The following is a 17631-nucleotide window of genomic DNA, read 5'->3' on the forward strand; positions in this document are numbered from 1 at the left end:
ACTTTGTTTACAAAAATAGAGTGTGCCAAACTTGGCCCATGGGCCCTGGTTTGCTGACTGCTCTCTTAGAGAAACAGAAATCTCTTTAAGATCTCCATTTTTTTCCCCAACACCATTACACTGCTAATTGAATAAAGGCTTCTGATTAACCATTGAAAAATATATATTGCCAGTTGTTAGCAAATAGTGATAAGTGCTGTTTACACATTCCATATATTAAAGAGAACTACAGTTTATAATTTTGGAAGAAATGAAATTGTGAGATACTAGTAAGTCTAAAACTGGCTCACACTACCATCTCATATAGAGCTTACTTTCTCTAAATAAGCCCCCATCACACCTTTTTCTGGGTAATCTCTCCTATGAGAAGACTATATTCTATAGTAAGATGAAGAAAATTATCATTAGATTTACCAACTACATTGTTATTTTTGTTTAAAGCTGATATCACAGATTGGTTGGTTCATGCATATATTCATTCATTAGTTCACTCAACCAGCAACTATGGAGCCTCTACTGGAGTCTTCTCAGTTGCTAATGTCAAAAAGTTTAGATTGTAATAGTCAGACCAACACATATACACAATAGCTGCACATAACACAAAGTAGACTGTTGCCAACACAAAAAGAGAATGCTTTCTAGAAGAAGCAGCAATTACTTGTGGCTGGGAGATGATTGGAGAAAGTTTCATGAAGGAGGAAGTATTTGAGTTCAGCCTGGAAAGGTGGCTAGGAATTAGATGGAGATAGGTTGGTAGCTGCCTCAGAGCTTATTACTGTCTAGTGGTTAGTTACATGTGGTCCTGATGGCTTTCTGAGACCAAAAGCAAAACATTAAATTAACCAGCTTGCTTGTTCCATTCTCTCTTCCCATAGTCTGTTCAGTTCTGGCACTGCTCTGAAGGTACAGGATACAACTAGAGAGGGAGCACTTGGCTAATAGGGAAGTACAACAGTTCTGGGATACACTTGGGGCTAAGGGAAGCCTGAGGAAGAGTTGAGTCGCTTTTAAACAAATGAGAAGGTCCTTGATTAACACAGTGAAAAAAGGTTCTAAGGGATACACATAAAATATAATGGGGAGTAAGTAGGAAGAAGACGGTAATACACAATGTTAATGTTAAGTAGTGACCGAAACTCATAGCCCTGAATTAACACTGTTCATTCAGACTGACTACATAGTTCCACTCACTGAAACAAAGCTTCTCTGTCTTCTACTAAGTGTTCAGTGCCTTTCTCAAATAATAGAACCAGAATTTGCTTAGAAATCATTGTAGCTTAGTTAGGAAGTAAGTTGGGACAATAGTATGTCCCAACTATTGGGTTGGTAGTTACATTTCTCTATTTATATATGAGCAAGGATTTTCATGCTTCTTTTCTGAAAAGACTCAGCTTGCCTGGAACTTTTCATAATGTACAGCTGATATGGTTTGGATCTGTGTCCCTGCCCAAGTCTCATGAGGAATTGTAATCCCCAATGTTGGAGGTGACTGGATCATGGGGAAGACTTCCCCCTTGCTGTTCTTGTAATATGAGAGTTCTCGAGAGAATGGGTCATTTAAAAGTGTGTGCAACCTCCTCCTCCTCCTGCTCTTCCTCCTGCTCCGGACATGTGAGGTTCTTGTACCCCCTGTGTTTTCTGCCATGATTGAAAGCTCTCTGAGACCTCCTCGGAAGCCAAGCAGAAGCTGCTATGTTTCCTGTACAGCCTGCAGAACCATGAGCCAATTCAACCTCTTTTGTTTATAAATTACTTAGTTTCAGGTATTTCTTTATAGCAGTATAAGAATAGACTAATACAACAGCATTCTAGGATTCTTATATGACATGGTAGTTGGGGATCGATATAGTTAGAAGGTCCTAGGATAAAAAATTTCCTGTCACTATATAAAAGTGAATAATTTTTAACAATTAATATTAAAATCTTCTGTAGTTACTTATCTTTCAGATGAGTCATTTCCCCTATAATCACACCTGATGACGATGCTGATGGTCTGCCAGAGAACAAAGAACAGGTAGGAAAGGGAAATGGGAATGGCAAGAAGCATTACACTATCAGCTACATAAGGAGTAATTATCAGTGAGATAATCTATCCAGGCCTTCATGAGGAAAGTAAGAAAAGCAAACATAACTTTGATTTTATAGTCTGGACAAAGTCCAGATGATGACATATTTTGAAAAGTCAGAAAGTTCAACTATTCTGCAAAAGTCCCAGGTTTGAATTATTAAACAGCAATTTAGCTGTAGTAAAAATACCCCTTGACATAAATTTTGAGGAGAGTAGTTGCTAAAGAATGATGACTCCGTATCTCAACCACTTAACCCTCAGTATCATTTCTTTCTTTCTTTTTTTTTTAAAGACAAGGTCTCACTATGTTGTGCAGGCTGGTCTTAAACTCTTGGCCTCAAGCAATCCTCCTGCCTCAGCATCCCAAATCGCTGGAACTACAGGCATGAGCCACCACGCTATATCATTTCTGATATGGTTTGGCTCTGTGTCCCCACCCAAATCTTTTCTTGAATTGTAATCCCCAAGTGTCAGGGACCTGGTGGGAGGTGACTGGATCATGGCGGTGGTTCTCTTCTGCTATTCTCATGATAGTGAGGTAGTTCTCATGAGATCCAATGGTTTAAAACTGGTAGTTCCCCTGTGTGCTCGCTCTCTCTCCTGCCGCCTTGTGAAGCAGGTACTTGCTCCTCCTTTGCCTTCTGCCATGATTGTAAGTTTCCCAAGGCTTCCCTAGCTGTGTGGAACTGTGAGTCAATTAAACCTCTTTTGTTTATCAATTATCCAGTCTCAGGTAGTATCTTTATAGCAGTGTGAAAACGGACTAATACAATTTTTTTTAACTGAGTTTGCTAGTGGTGTTGCAGAATTATTCTTTGGAAATGTAGCCACCTGGTGATTCTTCTATGAAATGATAGCCAGGATACTGTGAAAATACTGAAACTCATGGGATGAGGAAAAGCTGAATTCTTGCCTGCCTTCCACTTTTACAAACTATGGATGATGATTTCTGGTAACGCAAATTACACTGAGATATGCCAATTTTAATAATGTTTTTTAAAACTAAGATTTTAAGTAAAGAACTAAAACCTCAAACTAAGATTCTTTCAAAGACTTCTCATTGAGAGAAAAGACTTTCAGTTGTTTGATGATGTATTTTATAGGCTGTTTCTGAATTTCTATGTGTTTTTGTATATTTTGGGAGCAGAACTAAGCAATCACTCGAGGCAGATGAACCTTCTCCCAGATTCAAATAATATATACATGTACATTACCCAAACACAAAAGAACGGCTTAGTCAGAAAAGATGAATGGAAAATTTAAATACTGTCAGAGCAGGATTTATTTTCATTTCAATATATACTGGAGTAAAATGATTATTTAACAACAACAACAACAACAACAACAACTTACCTGCTACTGAATTTGGCCGTGGCATGAGATACAAAGGAATAGACTGTACTGATTGAGATAACACTGTTTCCAAATTTCTCTCTGGGATCTTATTCAGACTATAGGTGGAAGCAGTCATGTTTTCATCTACTCGATACAAACAGGAGTCCATGCCGGATTTTTGAGGTTGCCAAGGTTTTATGTTTCCTCCAGATCCTAATTCTTTACTGCTTTCCCCAGCATATTTTGTGCGTTCCACATTTTCAGAATAGCTTGTTAACGTAGCTGAAAAAAAAAGAGTAAAATGAATGTAATAAAGCCACATAGATACAGTTATTAATCTTTGACAAAGTTGATAAAAACACACATTGGGGAAAGGACACCATTTTCAAAAAATGGTGCTAGAAAAACTGGATTGCCATATGCAGGGGAATGAAACTGGACCTCTATCTCTCACCATATGCAAAAATCAACTCAAGATACACTAAAGACTTAATCCTAAGACTGGAAACTAAAAATACTAGAAGAAAACCTACAGAAAACTTTTCTGGACATTGGTTTAGGTAAAGAAATTATGACTAAGACTTCAAAAGCACAGGCAACAAAAACAAAAATAGGCAAATGCAACTAAAACTAAAAAGCTTCTGCACAGCCAAAGAAATAATCAGCAGAGTGAAAAGACAACCTGCAGAATGGGAGAAAATATATGCAAACTATACATCTGACAGGACTAACATTAAGAATATACAAGGAACTCAAACAACTCAATAAAAACTTCACAAATAATCCCATTAAAAAGTAAGCAAAGGACATACACAGAAATTTTCCAAAAGGAGACATACAAATGGCCATATACATGAAAAAAATCTCAATATTTCCAGTCAGAATGGCTAGTATTAAAAAATCAAAAAATAACAGATGCGTGAGGATGCAGAGAACTCCCATATACACTGTTGACGGGAATATAAATTAGTACAACCATTAAAGACAATACAGAGATTTCTCAAAGAACTAAAAATAGAACTACCATTCAATCCAGCAATTCCACCACTGGGTAACTACCCAAAGGAAAAGAAATCTATATGTCAAAAAGATATCTGCACTTCCATGTTTACCACAGCACTATTTACAATAGCAAAGACATGGAATCAACCTAAATGTCCATCAACAGATAAATGGATAAAGAAAATGTGGTATATACACACAATGGAATATTATTCAGCCATAAAGAGTATGAAATGTCTTTTGCAGCAATGTGGATGGAACTAGAAATCTTAAAACAAGTTAGATGCAGAAAGACAAATATTCCATGTTCTCACTCACAGGTGGGTGCTAAAAAAAATGTGCACATATTGAAGTAGAAAATGGAATGACGGACAATGGAGCCTCTGAAGGGTTACAAGGTGGGGGAAAGGTGGATGATGAGAAATTACTTAATGGGTTCAATGTACATTATTTGGGTGATGAATATCCTAAAAAACTCAGACTTCACCACTACGCAATTTATGCATGTAACAAAACTGCCTTGTACTTCATTGATTTATAAAATTTAAAGAGTGAATTTAAAAGAAAATCTAAAGTAGAGAGTAATCCGTTTATGACCGTGTAAATTCATGACTAGATAATAAGAATATTTAGTAACATTATTTTTAAAAGTTACTGATGATCATTTCACTTCTATCATGATGTTTACATAACTGAAACCAAAATACAGTCATCTCTCACATATTTCAAAAACTCTATTTAAATAAACTAAAAAAATTCATGTATCAGTCCTAGAGGACCTACAGCTCAGGCCTATTAGTGGTAAAATTTTCAGAATTTCATCAAAAGGGAATTTATATAATCTTCAAGGATTGGAGAGCCTCAGTGGTCCCTAAAAGATCTCTATATTCTTTCTATTCTGTTCTTTTCCTCATTTAAATTTATTTCCTTGCTTCTAATATGTAACAAAGAATTAGAATAAAATAAGCAGTCCCTAAGCAGGAACTAATAGAAGAGCCAGAACCTGCCCAAATAAGTAAGCAATAACAGGCCCTTCTTGGACACATCTCTGTAGCTCTAACTTTATGGATTTAAATACCTTAATAAAATAAACTGAAAGGTCTCTTGAATTTTATATAGTCTTACCACTAATTATACACAAATAGAAAAATTTTAATTAATGCTAGAAAGGATTAAAAACATTAACATCTAGATTATAATTTTTTAGCAATAATTATAAAACAAGAATAAAAGATATCATCCCAGAGGAGTTTTTATATGTTAGTTCATTTTCTCTTCTTATATTTTGAATGTACCTATTGCCAAAAGAAGAGACCTAAGCTCATGAGGTAATTTCCACAATCATTTTTAGTGAGGTTCTCTCTCTGCAAGTTTAAATGGAGTTCTGGATTTTCTAATAACACAGGAAGAAGACGAATTACAAAGGATGACCTAAATTTCTCTCTAAGAAAGAAAATCTGACTTTGTTGTCACAAAAAGTGAAAGGCTAAGGAAGAAGAAATCTAAGTAAACTAGAAAAAGGTAGAGAAGTGGGAAGAGGGAAAATTTTATAAACTTAAGAATTAAAAGAGAGATGAGGGTATGTGCTTTTGGACCCCACCTGAGAAAGGAAATCAGAAATATCAGAGAACCCTTTGGAAACCTTCTAAGATTTTGGAAGGTAAGTTCCCATATTTATTATACTCTTATTTCCCCTTTAGTGATTAGTTGTAAAACCTTAAAAAAAAGAAAACCTATGCTCATTTTGGAGAGACAGCTAACAAAAAGAAAGCAGAGAAAATTATATTCCTACATTTTGGCTGGTCTTTGGGGACAAAAAACCAAGGATAGTGTGTGGTAGCAAATCTGAAAAACAAAGGAAAACAGTTTCTGAAACTCAGAAAATCTTTCCAAAGGAAGAACATGGAAAACAAATAAAGAATTGAAAAGTAACTCCAGGGGCCTAACAACCCAAAGGCCAAAGTGATTTTTTTGGTAACTGGTAAAAAAATATCACCTCAGAAAAAGCTCATATATATTTTAAGCAAGATGTTCTTTCTTCTGTATTAGATCATAAGCTTTAATAATAGTAATCATAATAAATTCATATTTATCACCTTATAACCTTTAAATTGTACAATGAGATATCTCATTCAATTATCAACAGAACACTCTAAGCAGGACTGATATTACTATCTTCATTTTGCAGATGAGGAAACCAAACCGATGCGCAGATTAGGAATCTTGCCCACTTATATAGCTAACGAGTAGTCTCACAGGCAACTAATTACTTGGAATTTTAATCGTTTACTACCTTATATTGTTCCTTAACTCTTTTGTAGATGTACCTTGCCTCCTTTACTACACTGTACATTTCTGGAGAGTAGAAACTATATTTTCAGGGTTTTTTCATATTTAAATTAAAAAAAAAAAACTTTTAGCACCCAGCTCTGTAATACCCACATGATAAAAGGAGAGATACAACAAAGGAAAGCACAGAGGCTAAAGCCCTGCTGTTATCTACAAAAGTCATAGGAAAATAGCATGCAGTGAACATTCAGGAGACCCTCAGTGTAGAAGGACACTGCAGACATTAACAATGAAAGAACAAAAATAATCAGCCTCATTCTTCGGGGCATTTTTTTCTACTACTTACATTAAAAATATTGCTACCAATGATATGAGTGTATATGTTACCTGGGAAATTATTTAAGCCAAGAAACTGCCTACTTTTGGGGAAAAAATGTAATGAGAGGACATAGTAATGAGGACATAGTAATGCCTACTTTTGGGGAAAAAATGTAATGAGAGGACATGGTATTTAAAGACACATAAGCTAAGCTCTGAAGAATGGATTCAGTATTGGTGAAGTGTTTATGTCTGCTAGGAATACAGTACTGTACTCTTTTAATGCGGAAAAGGCTTTATATTTGTGGTAGGGGAATAGGTGCAAGAGATCAATCAGGCTTTCTATAATGTTTTAGGATACTGCCAAACAATTAAATAGGTACTGAACTATCAGCTCTTGAGAAGACTGCATCTTCAATAATGGTCAAGGACTTCAATAAAAGTCCTTGCAATACCTACCCAACTCCCAGTCATTCCAGATAACAACTTCACATTCACCTAAATTTGGTCTTTTATCTTTACTTAATTTACTTTATTTTACTTTACCCATTGGAAAAAGAGGTTTGCTTTATGAGAAAGGAGACACAAATCTAACCTAGACTTGAGGGCTAGAGAATACTCTTGTCGACCAAGTTGAGTTGGTCAGGTAAAGATGAAAAAACAATGGTTTATCCAAAGACAAAAACATTCACAAGGGCACAGCAAAATTCTTAAGAATTACGTAAATTCAATAGACTAAAACTTTGGAGGTGGGTTGGGGCCAGTGGTGTGCTGATACAAGTTTAACAGCTTGGCTCTCTAAAAAACAACAACAGGCCAGAGGGGCCAAGATGGCTGACTAGAAATATATGTGTTCGGAGGCTCCCACACAGAAGAATGAAAACGGTGAGCGAATCCTGCACTGACAACTGAGGTATCCAGGTTCTCCTATCAGGACTGACTAGGCAGTTGGCGTGAGCCATGGAGAGCAAGGAAAAAGCAGGGTGGAGCCATGGCCCACTCACGAGCCACACGGAGCAAGGGGAGCTCCCACCCCCAGCCAAGGGAGGTGGTAGTGAATGATTGTGTTACCCTGCCCAAGAATCCACGATCCACACTTTTTCCACGGATCTGTGCAACCCACAGATCAGGAGATCCCCCTCATGGGCCCACACACACCACCAGGGTTTGCGTCCCAAGCACAGAGCTGTGCAGATTCTCGGCGGCCTCTTGGCTGGAAACTGCCTAAGACTACCGAGTTCCCAGGGGGAGGGGTGGCCATCATGACTGTGGCTGCCTCCTACCTAAGATGACTGAGCTCCTGGGAAGAGGGGCAGCAGCCATCACTGCAGCTGCAGTCTGCTGTTTTTCCCCTACTGGTGCCAGGGAGACTGGGCGGTTTAGACCCAGGAAGAATTCCCCACAGCGCAGCACAGCAACTGTGGCAGATTGTGGCCAGACTGCCTTTTTAGGCCAGACCCTGACCCATCCCTCCTCACTGGCTGGGGCTCCCCTGTGGGAATTTCAGTAACTCCAGCAAGGAGTTTACAAACAGAACTCTGATCTCCCTGGAAGGAGAGGCAGCCGCAGTTGCAGCTGCAGCCTCCGTTGATCAGCAGACTTAGTCTTTCCCGCTGCTGGCTCTGAGGAATCCGGGTAGTCCAGACAAGTGGGATCCCTGCCCAGTGCAGCGCACCCCCTCTGCCCAAGGGGCAGCCAGAGTGCTTTGTTAACCAGGTCCCTGATCCTGTGCCTCCTGACTGGGTGAGAACCTGAAACAGGGGTTGCCAGACACCTTATACAGGAGGGTTCCCGCTGGCATCAGGTCAGTGCCCCTCTGGGATGGAGCTCCTAGAGGAAGAAGCAGGCAGCCATCTTTGCTGTTCTGCAGCCTCCACTGGTGACACCTCCAGTTGTAGGAGGGACCCAGGTGAGTAGGACGGGATGGACCCCAAGCAAACTGCAGGAGCTCTATGGAAGGAGACTGTTAAAAGAAAAATAACAGAAAGCAACAACAACAGCATCAACAAAAAATGTCCCCACAAAAACCCCATCCAAAGGTCAGCAGCCTCAAAGATTGAAGCTAGATGAACTCACAAAGATGAGAAAGAATCAATGAAAAAATACTGACAACTGAAAAAGCCAGAGTGCTCTTCTCCTCCAAATGATTGCAACACCTCTCCAGCAAAGGGCACAGAATTGGGCGAAGGCTGAGACAGATGAATTGACAGAAGTAGGCTTCAGAAGGTGGGTAATAATGAACTTCACAGAGCTGAAGGAGCATGTTCTACCCAATGCAAAGAAGCTGAGAACCATGATAAAACATTATAGGAGATGTTAACCAGAATAACCAGTTGAGACAGGACCATAAATGACCTGATAGAGCTGAAAAGCACAACACAAGAACTTCACAATGTAACTACAAGTATCAACGGCCAAATAGACAAAGTGGAGGAAACAATTTCAGAGCCTGAAGACTAACTTGCTGAAAATAATACAGGCAGAAAAGATTAGAGAAAAAAAGATGAAAAGGAATCAACAAAATCTCCAGGAACTATGGGATTATGTAAAAAGACCAAACCTATGACTGACTAGGGTACCTGAGACAGGGAGAATGGAACCAAGTTGGAAAACATACTTCAGGATATCATCCAGGAGAACTTCCCCAACTTAACAAGACAAGCTAACATTCAAATTCAGTAAATACAGAGAACCACAGTAAGATACTCTATGAGAAGATCAACCTGAAGACACATAATAATCAGATTCCCCAAGGTCGAAATGAAGAAAAATACATTAAGGGCAGCCAGAAAGAAAGGCCAGGCCACCTATAAAGGGAAACCCATCAGACTAACAGTGGACTTCTCAGCAGAAATCCTACAAACCAGAAGAGATTCGGGACCAATATTCAACATTCTTAAAGAAAAGAATTTCCAATTCAGAAGTTCATATGTGGCCAAACTAAGCTTCATAAGCGAAGGAGAAATAAAATCCTTTTCAGACAAGCAAATGCTGCAGGAATTTGTCACCCTCCAGGCCTGCCTTGCAAGAGCTCCTGAAGGAAGCACTAAATATGGGAAGGAAAAAAATGTTACCAGTCACTAAAAAAACACACTGAAGTACAAAGACTAATAATACCATGAAGCAACTACATCAACAAGTCTGCAAAATAACCAACTAGCATCATGATGACAGGATCAAATTCACACACAGCCATATTAACCTTAAATGTAAATGGACTAAATGGCCCAATTAAAAGACAGAGTGGCAAGCTGGGTAAAGACCCCTTGGTATGCTGTATTCAAGAGATCCATCTCAAATGCAAAGACACACAGAGGCTCAAAATAAAGGGATGGAGGGAAACTTACCAAGCAAATGGAAAGCAGAAAAAAGCTGGGGTTGCAATCCTAGTCTCTGACAAAACAGACTTTAAACCAACAAAGATTTTTAAAAAGACCAAGAAGGGCATTACATAATAGTAAAGGGGACAATTCAACAGTAAGAGCTAACTATACTAAATATATATGCACCCAATGAGCTAACTATACTAAATATATATGCACCCAATACAGGAGTACCCAGATTCATAGAACAAGTTCTTAGAGACCTACAAAGAGACTTAGACTCCTACACAATAATAGTGGGAGACTTTAACACCCAATGTCAATATTAGACAGATTATCAAGACAGAAAATTAACAGATATTCAGGACTGGAACTCAGCTCTGGATAAAGTGGACCTGACAGATAGTTATCCACCCAAAAACAACAGAATATACATTCTTCTTGGCACCACCTGGCACTTACTGTAAAATTGATCACATAAATGGAAGTCAAACACTCCTCAGGAAATGCAAAACAGCTGAAATCATAACAAACAGTCTCTCAGGCCACAGCACAATCAAATTAGAACTCAAGATTAAGAAACTCACCCCAAACCACACAACTACATGGAAATTGAACAACCTGCTCCTGAATGACTCCTGGGTAAATAAAGAAATTGAGACAGAAAGAAGCTATTTGAAATGAACGATAACAGAGGCAAGGTACCAGAATCCCTGGGACACAGCTAAAGCAGTGTTTGGAGGGAAATTTACAGCACTAAATGCCCACATCGAAAGCTAGAAAGATCTCAAATTGATACCCTGACATTACAACTAAAAGAACTAGAGAACCAAGAGCAAAGAAACCCCAAAGCTAGCAGAAGACAAGAAATAACCAAGATTACAGCAGAACTGAGGGAGACAGAGACACAAAAAACCCTTCAAAAAAATCAACAAATCCAGGAGATGTTTTTTTGAAAAAAATTAATAAAATGGATGGACTGCTAACTAGACTAATAAAGAAGACAGAAGAATCAAATAGACACAATAAAAAATGATAAAAGGGATATCACCACTGACCCCACAGAAATATAAACAACCAGGCCAGGTGCGGTGGCTCACACCAGTAATCCCAGCACTTTGGGAGGTTGAGGTGAAAGGATCACTTAAGGTCAGGAGTTTGAGACCAGGCTGGCCAACATGGCAAAATCCAGTCTCTGCTAAAAATACAAAAAGATTAGCTGGGCGTGGTGGGACACACCTGTAATCCCAGCTACTCAGGAGGCTGAGGCATGAAAATTGCTTCAACCCAGGGGGCAGAGGTTACAGAGAGCTGAGATCACAACAGTGCACTCCAGCCTGGGCAACAGAGTGAGATTCTTTCTCAAAAAGAAAAAAATACAAACAATCATTAGAGAATACTATAAAGACCTCTATGCAAATAAACTAGAAAATCTAGAAAAAAATGGATAAATTCTTGGACATATACACCCTCCCAAGACTGAACCAGGAAGATGTTGAATCCCTGAACAGACTGACAACAAGTTCTGAAATTGAGGCAGTAATAAATAGCCTATAGTAATAAATAGCCTACCAACCAAAAAAACCCCAGGACCGGATGGATTTATAGCTGAATTCTATCAGAGGTATAAAGAGGTGCTGGTACCGTTTCTTCTGAAACTATTCCAAACAACCGAAAAGAAGGGACTCCTCCCTAACTCATTTTATGAAGCCAGCATCATTCTGATACCATAACCTGGCAGGGATACAACAAAAAAGAAAACTTCAGCCCAATATTCCTGATGCATATTGACGGAAAAGTCCTCAAAAAATACTGGCAAACCAATCCAGCAGCACATCAAAAAACTTAGCTACGATCAAGTTGGCTTCATCCCTGGGGTGCAAGGCTGGTTCAACATACACAAATCCATAAACGTAATTCATCACACAAAGAGAAGTAAAGACAAAAACCACGTGATCATTTCAATAGATGCAGAAAAGGCCTTCCATAAAATTCAATATCCCTTCATGTTGAAAACTCTCGATAAACTAGCTATTGATGGAACATATCTCAAAATAGTAAGAACCATTTATGCAAACCCACAGCCAATAACATAATGAATGGGGAAGAGCTGGAAGCATTTTCCTTGAAAACCGGCACAAGACAAGGATGCCCTCTCTCACTACTCCTATTCAACATAGTATTGGAAGCTCTGGCCAGGGCAATCAGGCAAGAGAAAGAAATAAAGCATATTCAAATAGGAAAGTCAAACTGTCTGTGTGCAAATGACATGATCCTATATCTAGAAAATCCCATTATCTCAGCCCCAAAGCTTCTTAAGCTGATAAACAACTTCAGCAAGGTCTCAGGATATAAAATCAATGTGCAAAAATCACAAGCAGTCCTATACACTAACAACAGACAAGCAGAGAGCCGAATCATGAATAAACTCCCATTCAAAATTGCTACAAAAAGAATAAAATAACTAGGCACACTGCTAACAAGAGGAGTGAAGGACCTCTTCAAGGAGAACTACAAACCACTGCTCAAGGAAATCGGAGAAGACACAAACAAATGGAAAAACATTCCATGCTCATGGATAGGAAGAATCAACATCGTGAAAACAGCCATACTGCCCAAAGTAATTTATAGATTCAAACCCATTCCCATTAAACTATCACTGACATTCTTCAAAGAATTAGAAAAAACTACTTTAAAATTCATATGGAACCAACAAAGCACCCATATAGCCAAGGCAATCCTAAGCAAAAGGAACAAAGCTGGAGGCATCATGCTACCTGACTTCAAACTATACTAGATGGCTACAGTAACCAAAACAGCAAGGTACTAGTGCAAAAACAGACACATAGACCGTGGAACAGAATAGAGATCTCACAAACGAAGACCACACATCTACAATCATCTGATCTTCGACAAACTTAACAAAAACAAGCAATGGGGAAAGGCTTCCCTACTTAATAAATGGTGCTGGGGCCGGGCATGGTGGCTCACACCTGTAATCCCAGCACTTTGGGAGGCTGAGGCAGGAGGATCACTTGAGGTCAGGAGTTTGAGACCAGCCTGGTCAACACAGTGAAACCCGTCTCTACTAAAAATACAAAAATTAGCTGGGCATGGTGGTGCACGCTTGTAATCCCAGCTACCTGGAAGGCTGAGGCAGGAGCATCGCTTGAATCCAGGAGGTGGAGGTTGCAGTGAGCCGAGATTGCAGCACTGCATTCCGGCCTGGGTGACAGAACAAAACTCTGTCTCAAAAAAAAATAAATAAATGAAAAATAAATAAATAAATGGTGCTGGGAGAATTGGCTAGCCATACGCAGAAAACTAAAACTGGACCCCTTCCTTATACCTTATACAAAAATTAACAAGATGGATTAAAGACTTAAATGTAAAACCCAAAACTATAAAAACACAAGAATAAAATCTAGGCAATGCCATTCAAGACATAGACATGGGTAAAGATTTCATGATGAAAAACATCAAAAGCAATTGCAATAAAAGCCAAAATTAACAAATGGGATCTAATTAAACTAAAGAGCTTTTGCACAGTGAAAGAAACTATCATCAGAGTGAGCTGACAACCTGCAGAATGGGAGAAAGTTTTTGTAATCTATCCATCTGAAAAAAGGTCTAATGTCCAGAATCTACAATGAACTTAAACAAATTTACAAAAAAACAAAACAAAAACAATCCTACTAAAAACTGGGCAAAGGACATAAACAGACACTTCTCAAAAGAAGACATTTATGCAGTCAACAAACATATGAAAAAAGCTCAACATCATTGATCATTAGAGAAATGCAAATCAAAACCACAATGAGATACCATCTCACGCCAGTCTGAATGGCGATTATTAAAAAGTCAAGAAACAACAGATGCTGACAAGGCTGTGGGGAAACAGGAATGCTTTTACACTATTGGTGGGAATGTAAATTAGTTCAACCATTGTGGAAGACAGTGTGGCAATTCCTCAAAGACCTAAAACTGGAAATACTATTTGGCCCAGCAATCCTATATACCCTATATTCCTTTGGGTATATAATAATTTATATACCCAAAGGAATATAAATTATTATATTATAAAGATACAGATACACATATGTTCATTGCAGCACTATTCACAATAGCAAAGATATGGAATAAACCCAAATGCCCATCAATGATAGACTAGATAAAGAAAATGTGGTACATACACACCATGGAATACTATGCAGCCATAAAAAGGAATGAGATCATGTCATTTGTAGGGACATGGATGCAGCTCAAAGCCATTATCCTAAGCAAACTAACACAGGAATAGAAAACCAAACATTGCATGTTCTCACTTATAAGTGGGAGTGGAACAATGAGAACATATGGGCACAAGGAGGGGAACACCACCACTAGGGCCTGTGAAGGAAGGTGAGGGGAGGAAGAGAATCAGGATAAATAGCTAATGCATGCGGGGCTTAATACCTAGGTGATGGGTTGATAGGTGGAGCAAGCTGCTATCACACATTTCCCTACGCAAAAAACCTGCACATCCTGCACGTGTATCCTGGAAATTAAAAAAATAAATAAATTAAAAAATAAAAGACAAAAACAAAACAAAATTCTGATTTGCAGTGCTTGCTGATCTCCATGGTATAAATGTACACTTGGTGGCTGATTTCAAGCTACCTATGACTTAACAACTGACTCACAAAATTACTAAAATCTTAAAAACTGGATCTTGCAGGTGCTAGCTGGTCACAGTACACCAATGGCTAGAGTGACAGAGAGGAGACAGAGTCTAGATCAGACTGGAACTCGTAAACCATATTAAAGGGATTAGATTTTATCCCTGTTTCTCCTAAGGGCAACTGAGGCACATGATTAAAGGCTTTTGAGGGACATAATTAAACTTACATTTTGGAAAGATTACTTTGGTTCTAGTGAGTAGAATACATTACAGTAAGGTGTTGCCACAGGCCCCCTATGGTGTCTGGTGATGCCTAAAAAGACTGTTTCCATAATATTTCTAAATGCATGAAATAAAATGCAAAAACAGGAGAAACCAATTATTTTGAAAAACAGTAATCAAAATAATAAAAAATAGATCTGTGACACAATAATTTGTGAGTTTCATTAACATTAAGTGATAAGATCTAGTGCAAGTCTACTATATTTTCAAGGTGGTGACAAGTGTGATATTTTATGATATCTACAAGTAACATGAAAATATCTGAGGTATTTATTGGTGACAAAGTCACAAAAACTTCTAGTGCTTCTGTGGCTTGTTACCTACATTCAAAATAGAACTTCTAAATTTCAATTAGAAATCGAAAAAAATGAAATGTAATCTTTTTTTACAATCCAAATTCATGACTCTCCTGTATCAGAGGATTACCTGATTGAAGGCAAAAAGAAAAGTTAGGTTTTATAGCAATCCAAGTTAGAAATATCGACCTGTATTAAGAAATGACAAAGGAAATGAAAAAGAATGAATGGACTTGATAATTTGATTAGATGTAAAGAATGAGGTAAAAATGCAGTCATGAATAATATCCTGGTTTCTGGCTGGGGCAAATGGCTAGATGGTGGTACCATCTACTTAGGGAACACAAGAAGATAAGCAGGATTAAGAGGAACATAATTTTAGCTCAGGAAACATAGAATTTGAAGTGTCTATGAGACATTCAAATAAAGATGTACAGTAGACAGTAAGATAATTAAACTGAAGCTCAGGAGAACAGAGAGTCAGATGGCAAAGGTATTAACCTTAGGAGCTGACTATTGTCTCTTAAGAAGTTTGTAGAGTGAGGGAGAGGAAGGCCTAAAATGAAACCCGTTAAAACACAATCAGGCAAAGCAAGAAGAGCCTGCAAAGGAGTCTAAGAAGGAACAACCAGAAAGAAGAGGAAAACCAGGAGACTGTGGGCAAGTCAGGCAAGAGAGAGTTGCAAAAAGTAAACATGTGTCAGAAAACATTAACTGTAATAAGAACTAAAAATCATTATTGGCTTGATCTACATGGAGGTGATCTAGATAATACCTTGGGTGAGTAGTATAGGCAGAAACTGGAATTCCAATGGTTCCAAAGTGAGAGGGAGATGAAATTATGAAAAGGTGAGGACAATTCTTTCAATGGGTCTGTGAAGAGTAGAGGGAGATAAAAGTAAGATGCAAAAAGACTTGACCATGTTTAAATCCTAATTAAAATGGAATAAAATAGGGAGAAAGAAAGATATAGGAGACAAAGGAGATCTATACGAGGATGGTTCCTTCAAACTTGGATATGATGATGGCCTATAGGAAATCAGCTTGAGATGATCAGCTAGAACTTCCTGGGCATAGTACTGATAAATGAGTCAGAAGGTTCACGGTGGTGGAGATTAGAAGGAACTACCACATAAGACCAGTAATACCATGACCTCTCTCCACTCCCTGGAGGCCTAATGGACACTCCTTTCACTAAGGCAATAAGAAATATACTGGTGGCAGTGGTGGGGAACACTGACATCATTGAGAAGCCTGAAGGTGACCATCCTCTCTAAGTGCAGTTAATAGGGAGATGTTATCATAGAACTGGGGTCTCTAATATCAGTGAGGATACAGAGGCCAGTTGGCAGCACGTATTTCTCAGATGCAAGGAGGATATATTATTGTAAAGATCAGCAAGGCTGGGACGGGTGTGGTGGCTCACACCTGAATCCCAGCACTTTAGGTGGATCACCTGAGGTCAGGAGTTTGAGACCAGCCTGGCCAACACAGTGAAATCTCGTCTCTCCTAAAAATGCAAAAATTAGCTGGGCGCGATGGTGCGCCCCTGTAATTCCAGCTACTTGGGAGACAGAGGTGGAAGAACTGCTTGAATCTGGGAGGCGGAGGCTGCAGTGAGCCCAGATCACACCACTGTACCCCAGCCTGGGCGACAGAGGGAGATCCCATCTCAAACAAACAAACAAACAAAAACATCAGCAAGGCTGGGAGAGCAACCAGGGTGCTTTGACTAAAAGTATCAGTGGTGATGGTTAACAGATGACAATGTTTCTACTGGCAAGATGGTTGAACAGATTAGGATGCTGCTTACTTTATTTTTTAAAAAGAGGCTAACGTCAGGCATAGTGGAAAATGGCAGTCCCTTAGGTTTCAGATCTAAATTAGTTCACAGACCAGAATTCACTGGTCTAGGATTGAAAAGGAAGTTGGAGCTCTTTGGGCAAGGGCTTTGCAATGCCACTGTAGTCAAATATTCCTCTGATTCTCATCCAAAGAAAATTGTGGCTATGTGTTCGGGCAACTATGTATGTGTGCTTAAGGTAAAATACACATAAC

At 38.7% G+C, this 17631-nt stretch overlaps 1 protein-coding gene across 9 annotated transcripts in view; it reads right to left on the bottom strand.

The window, feature by feature from the left end:
• Positions 1-17631, bottom strand: part of TANC2 (tetratricopeptide repeat, ankyrin repeat and coiled-coil containing 2) — a 486082-nt gene that overhangs the window by 196105 nt on the left and 272346 nt on the right. For all 9 annotated transcript variants that reach the window (XM_058432006.1, XM_058432005.1, XM_032138883.2 and 6 more), the window contains one exon: positions 3422-3685. In XM_058432006.1, the coding sequence (XP_058287989.1) occupies positions 3422-3685 (264 nt within the window). The remainder of the gene's footprint in view (positions 1-3421; positions 3686-17631) is intronic.

Source organism: Hylobates moloch, unplaced genomic scaffold (assembly GCF_009828535.3).
Source record: "Hylobates moloch isolate HMO894 unplaced genomic scaffold, HMol_V3 SCAFFOLD_19, whole genome shotgun sequence".
Lineage (NCBI taxonomy): Eukaryota > Metazoa > Chordata > Mammalia > Primates > Hylobatidae > Hylobates > Hylobates moloch.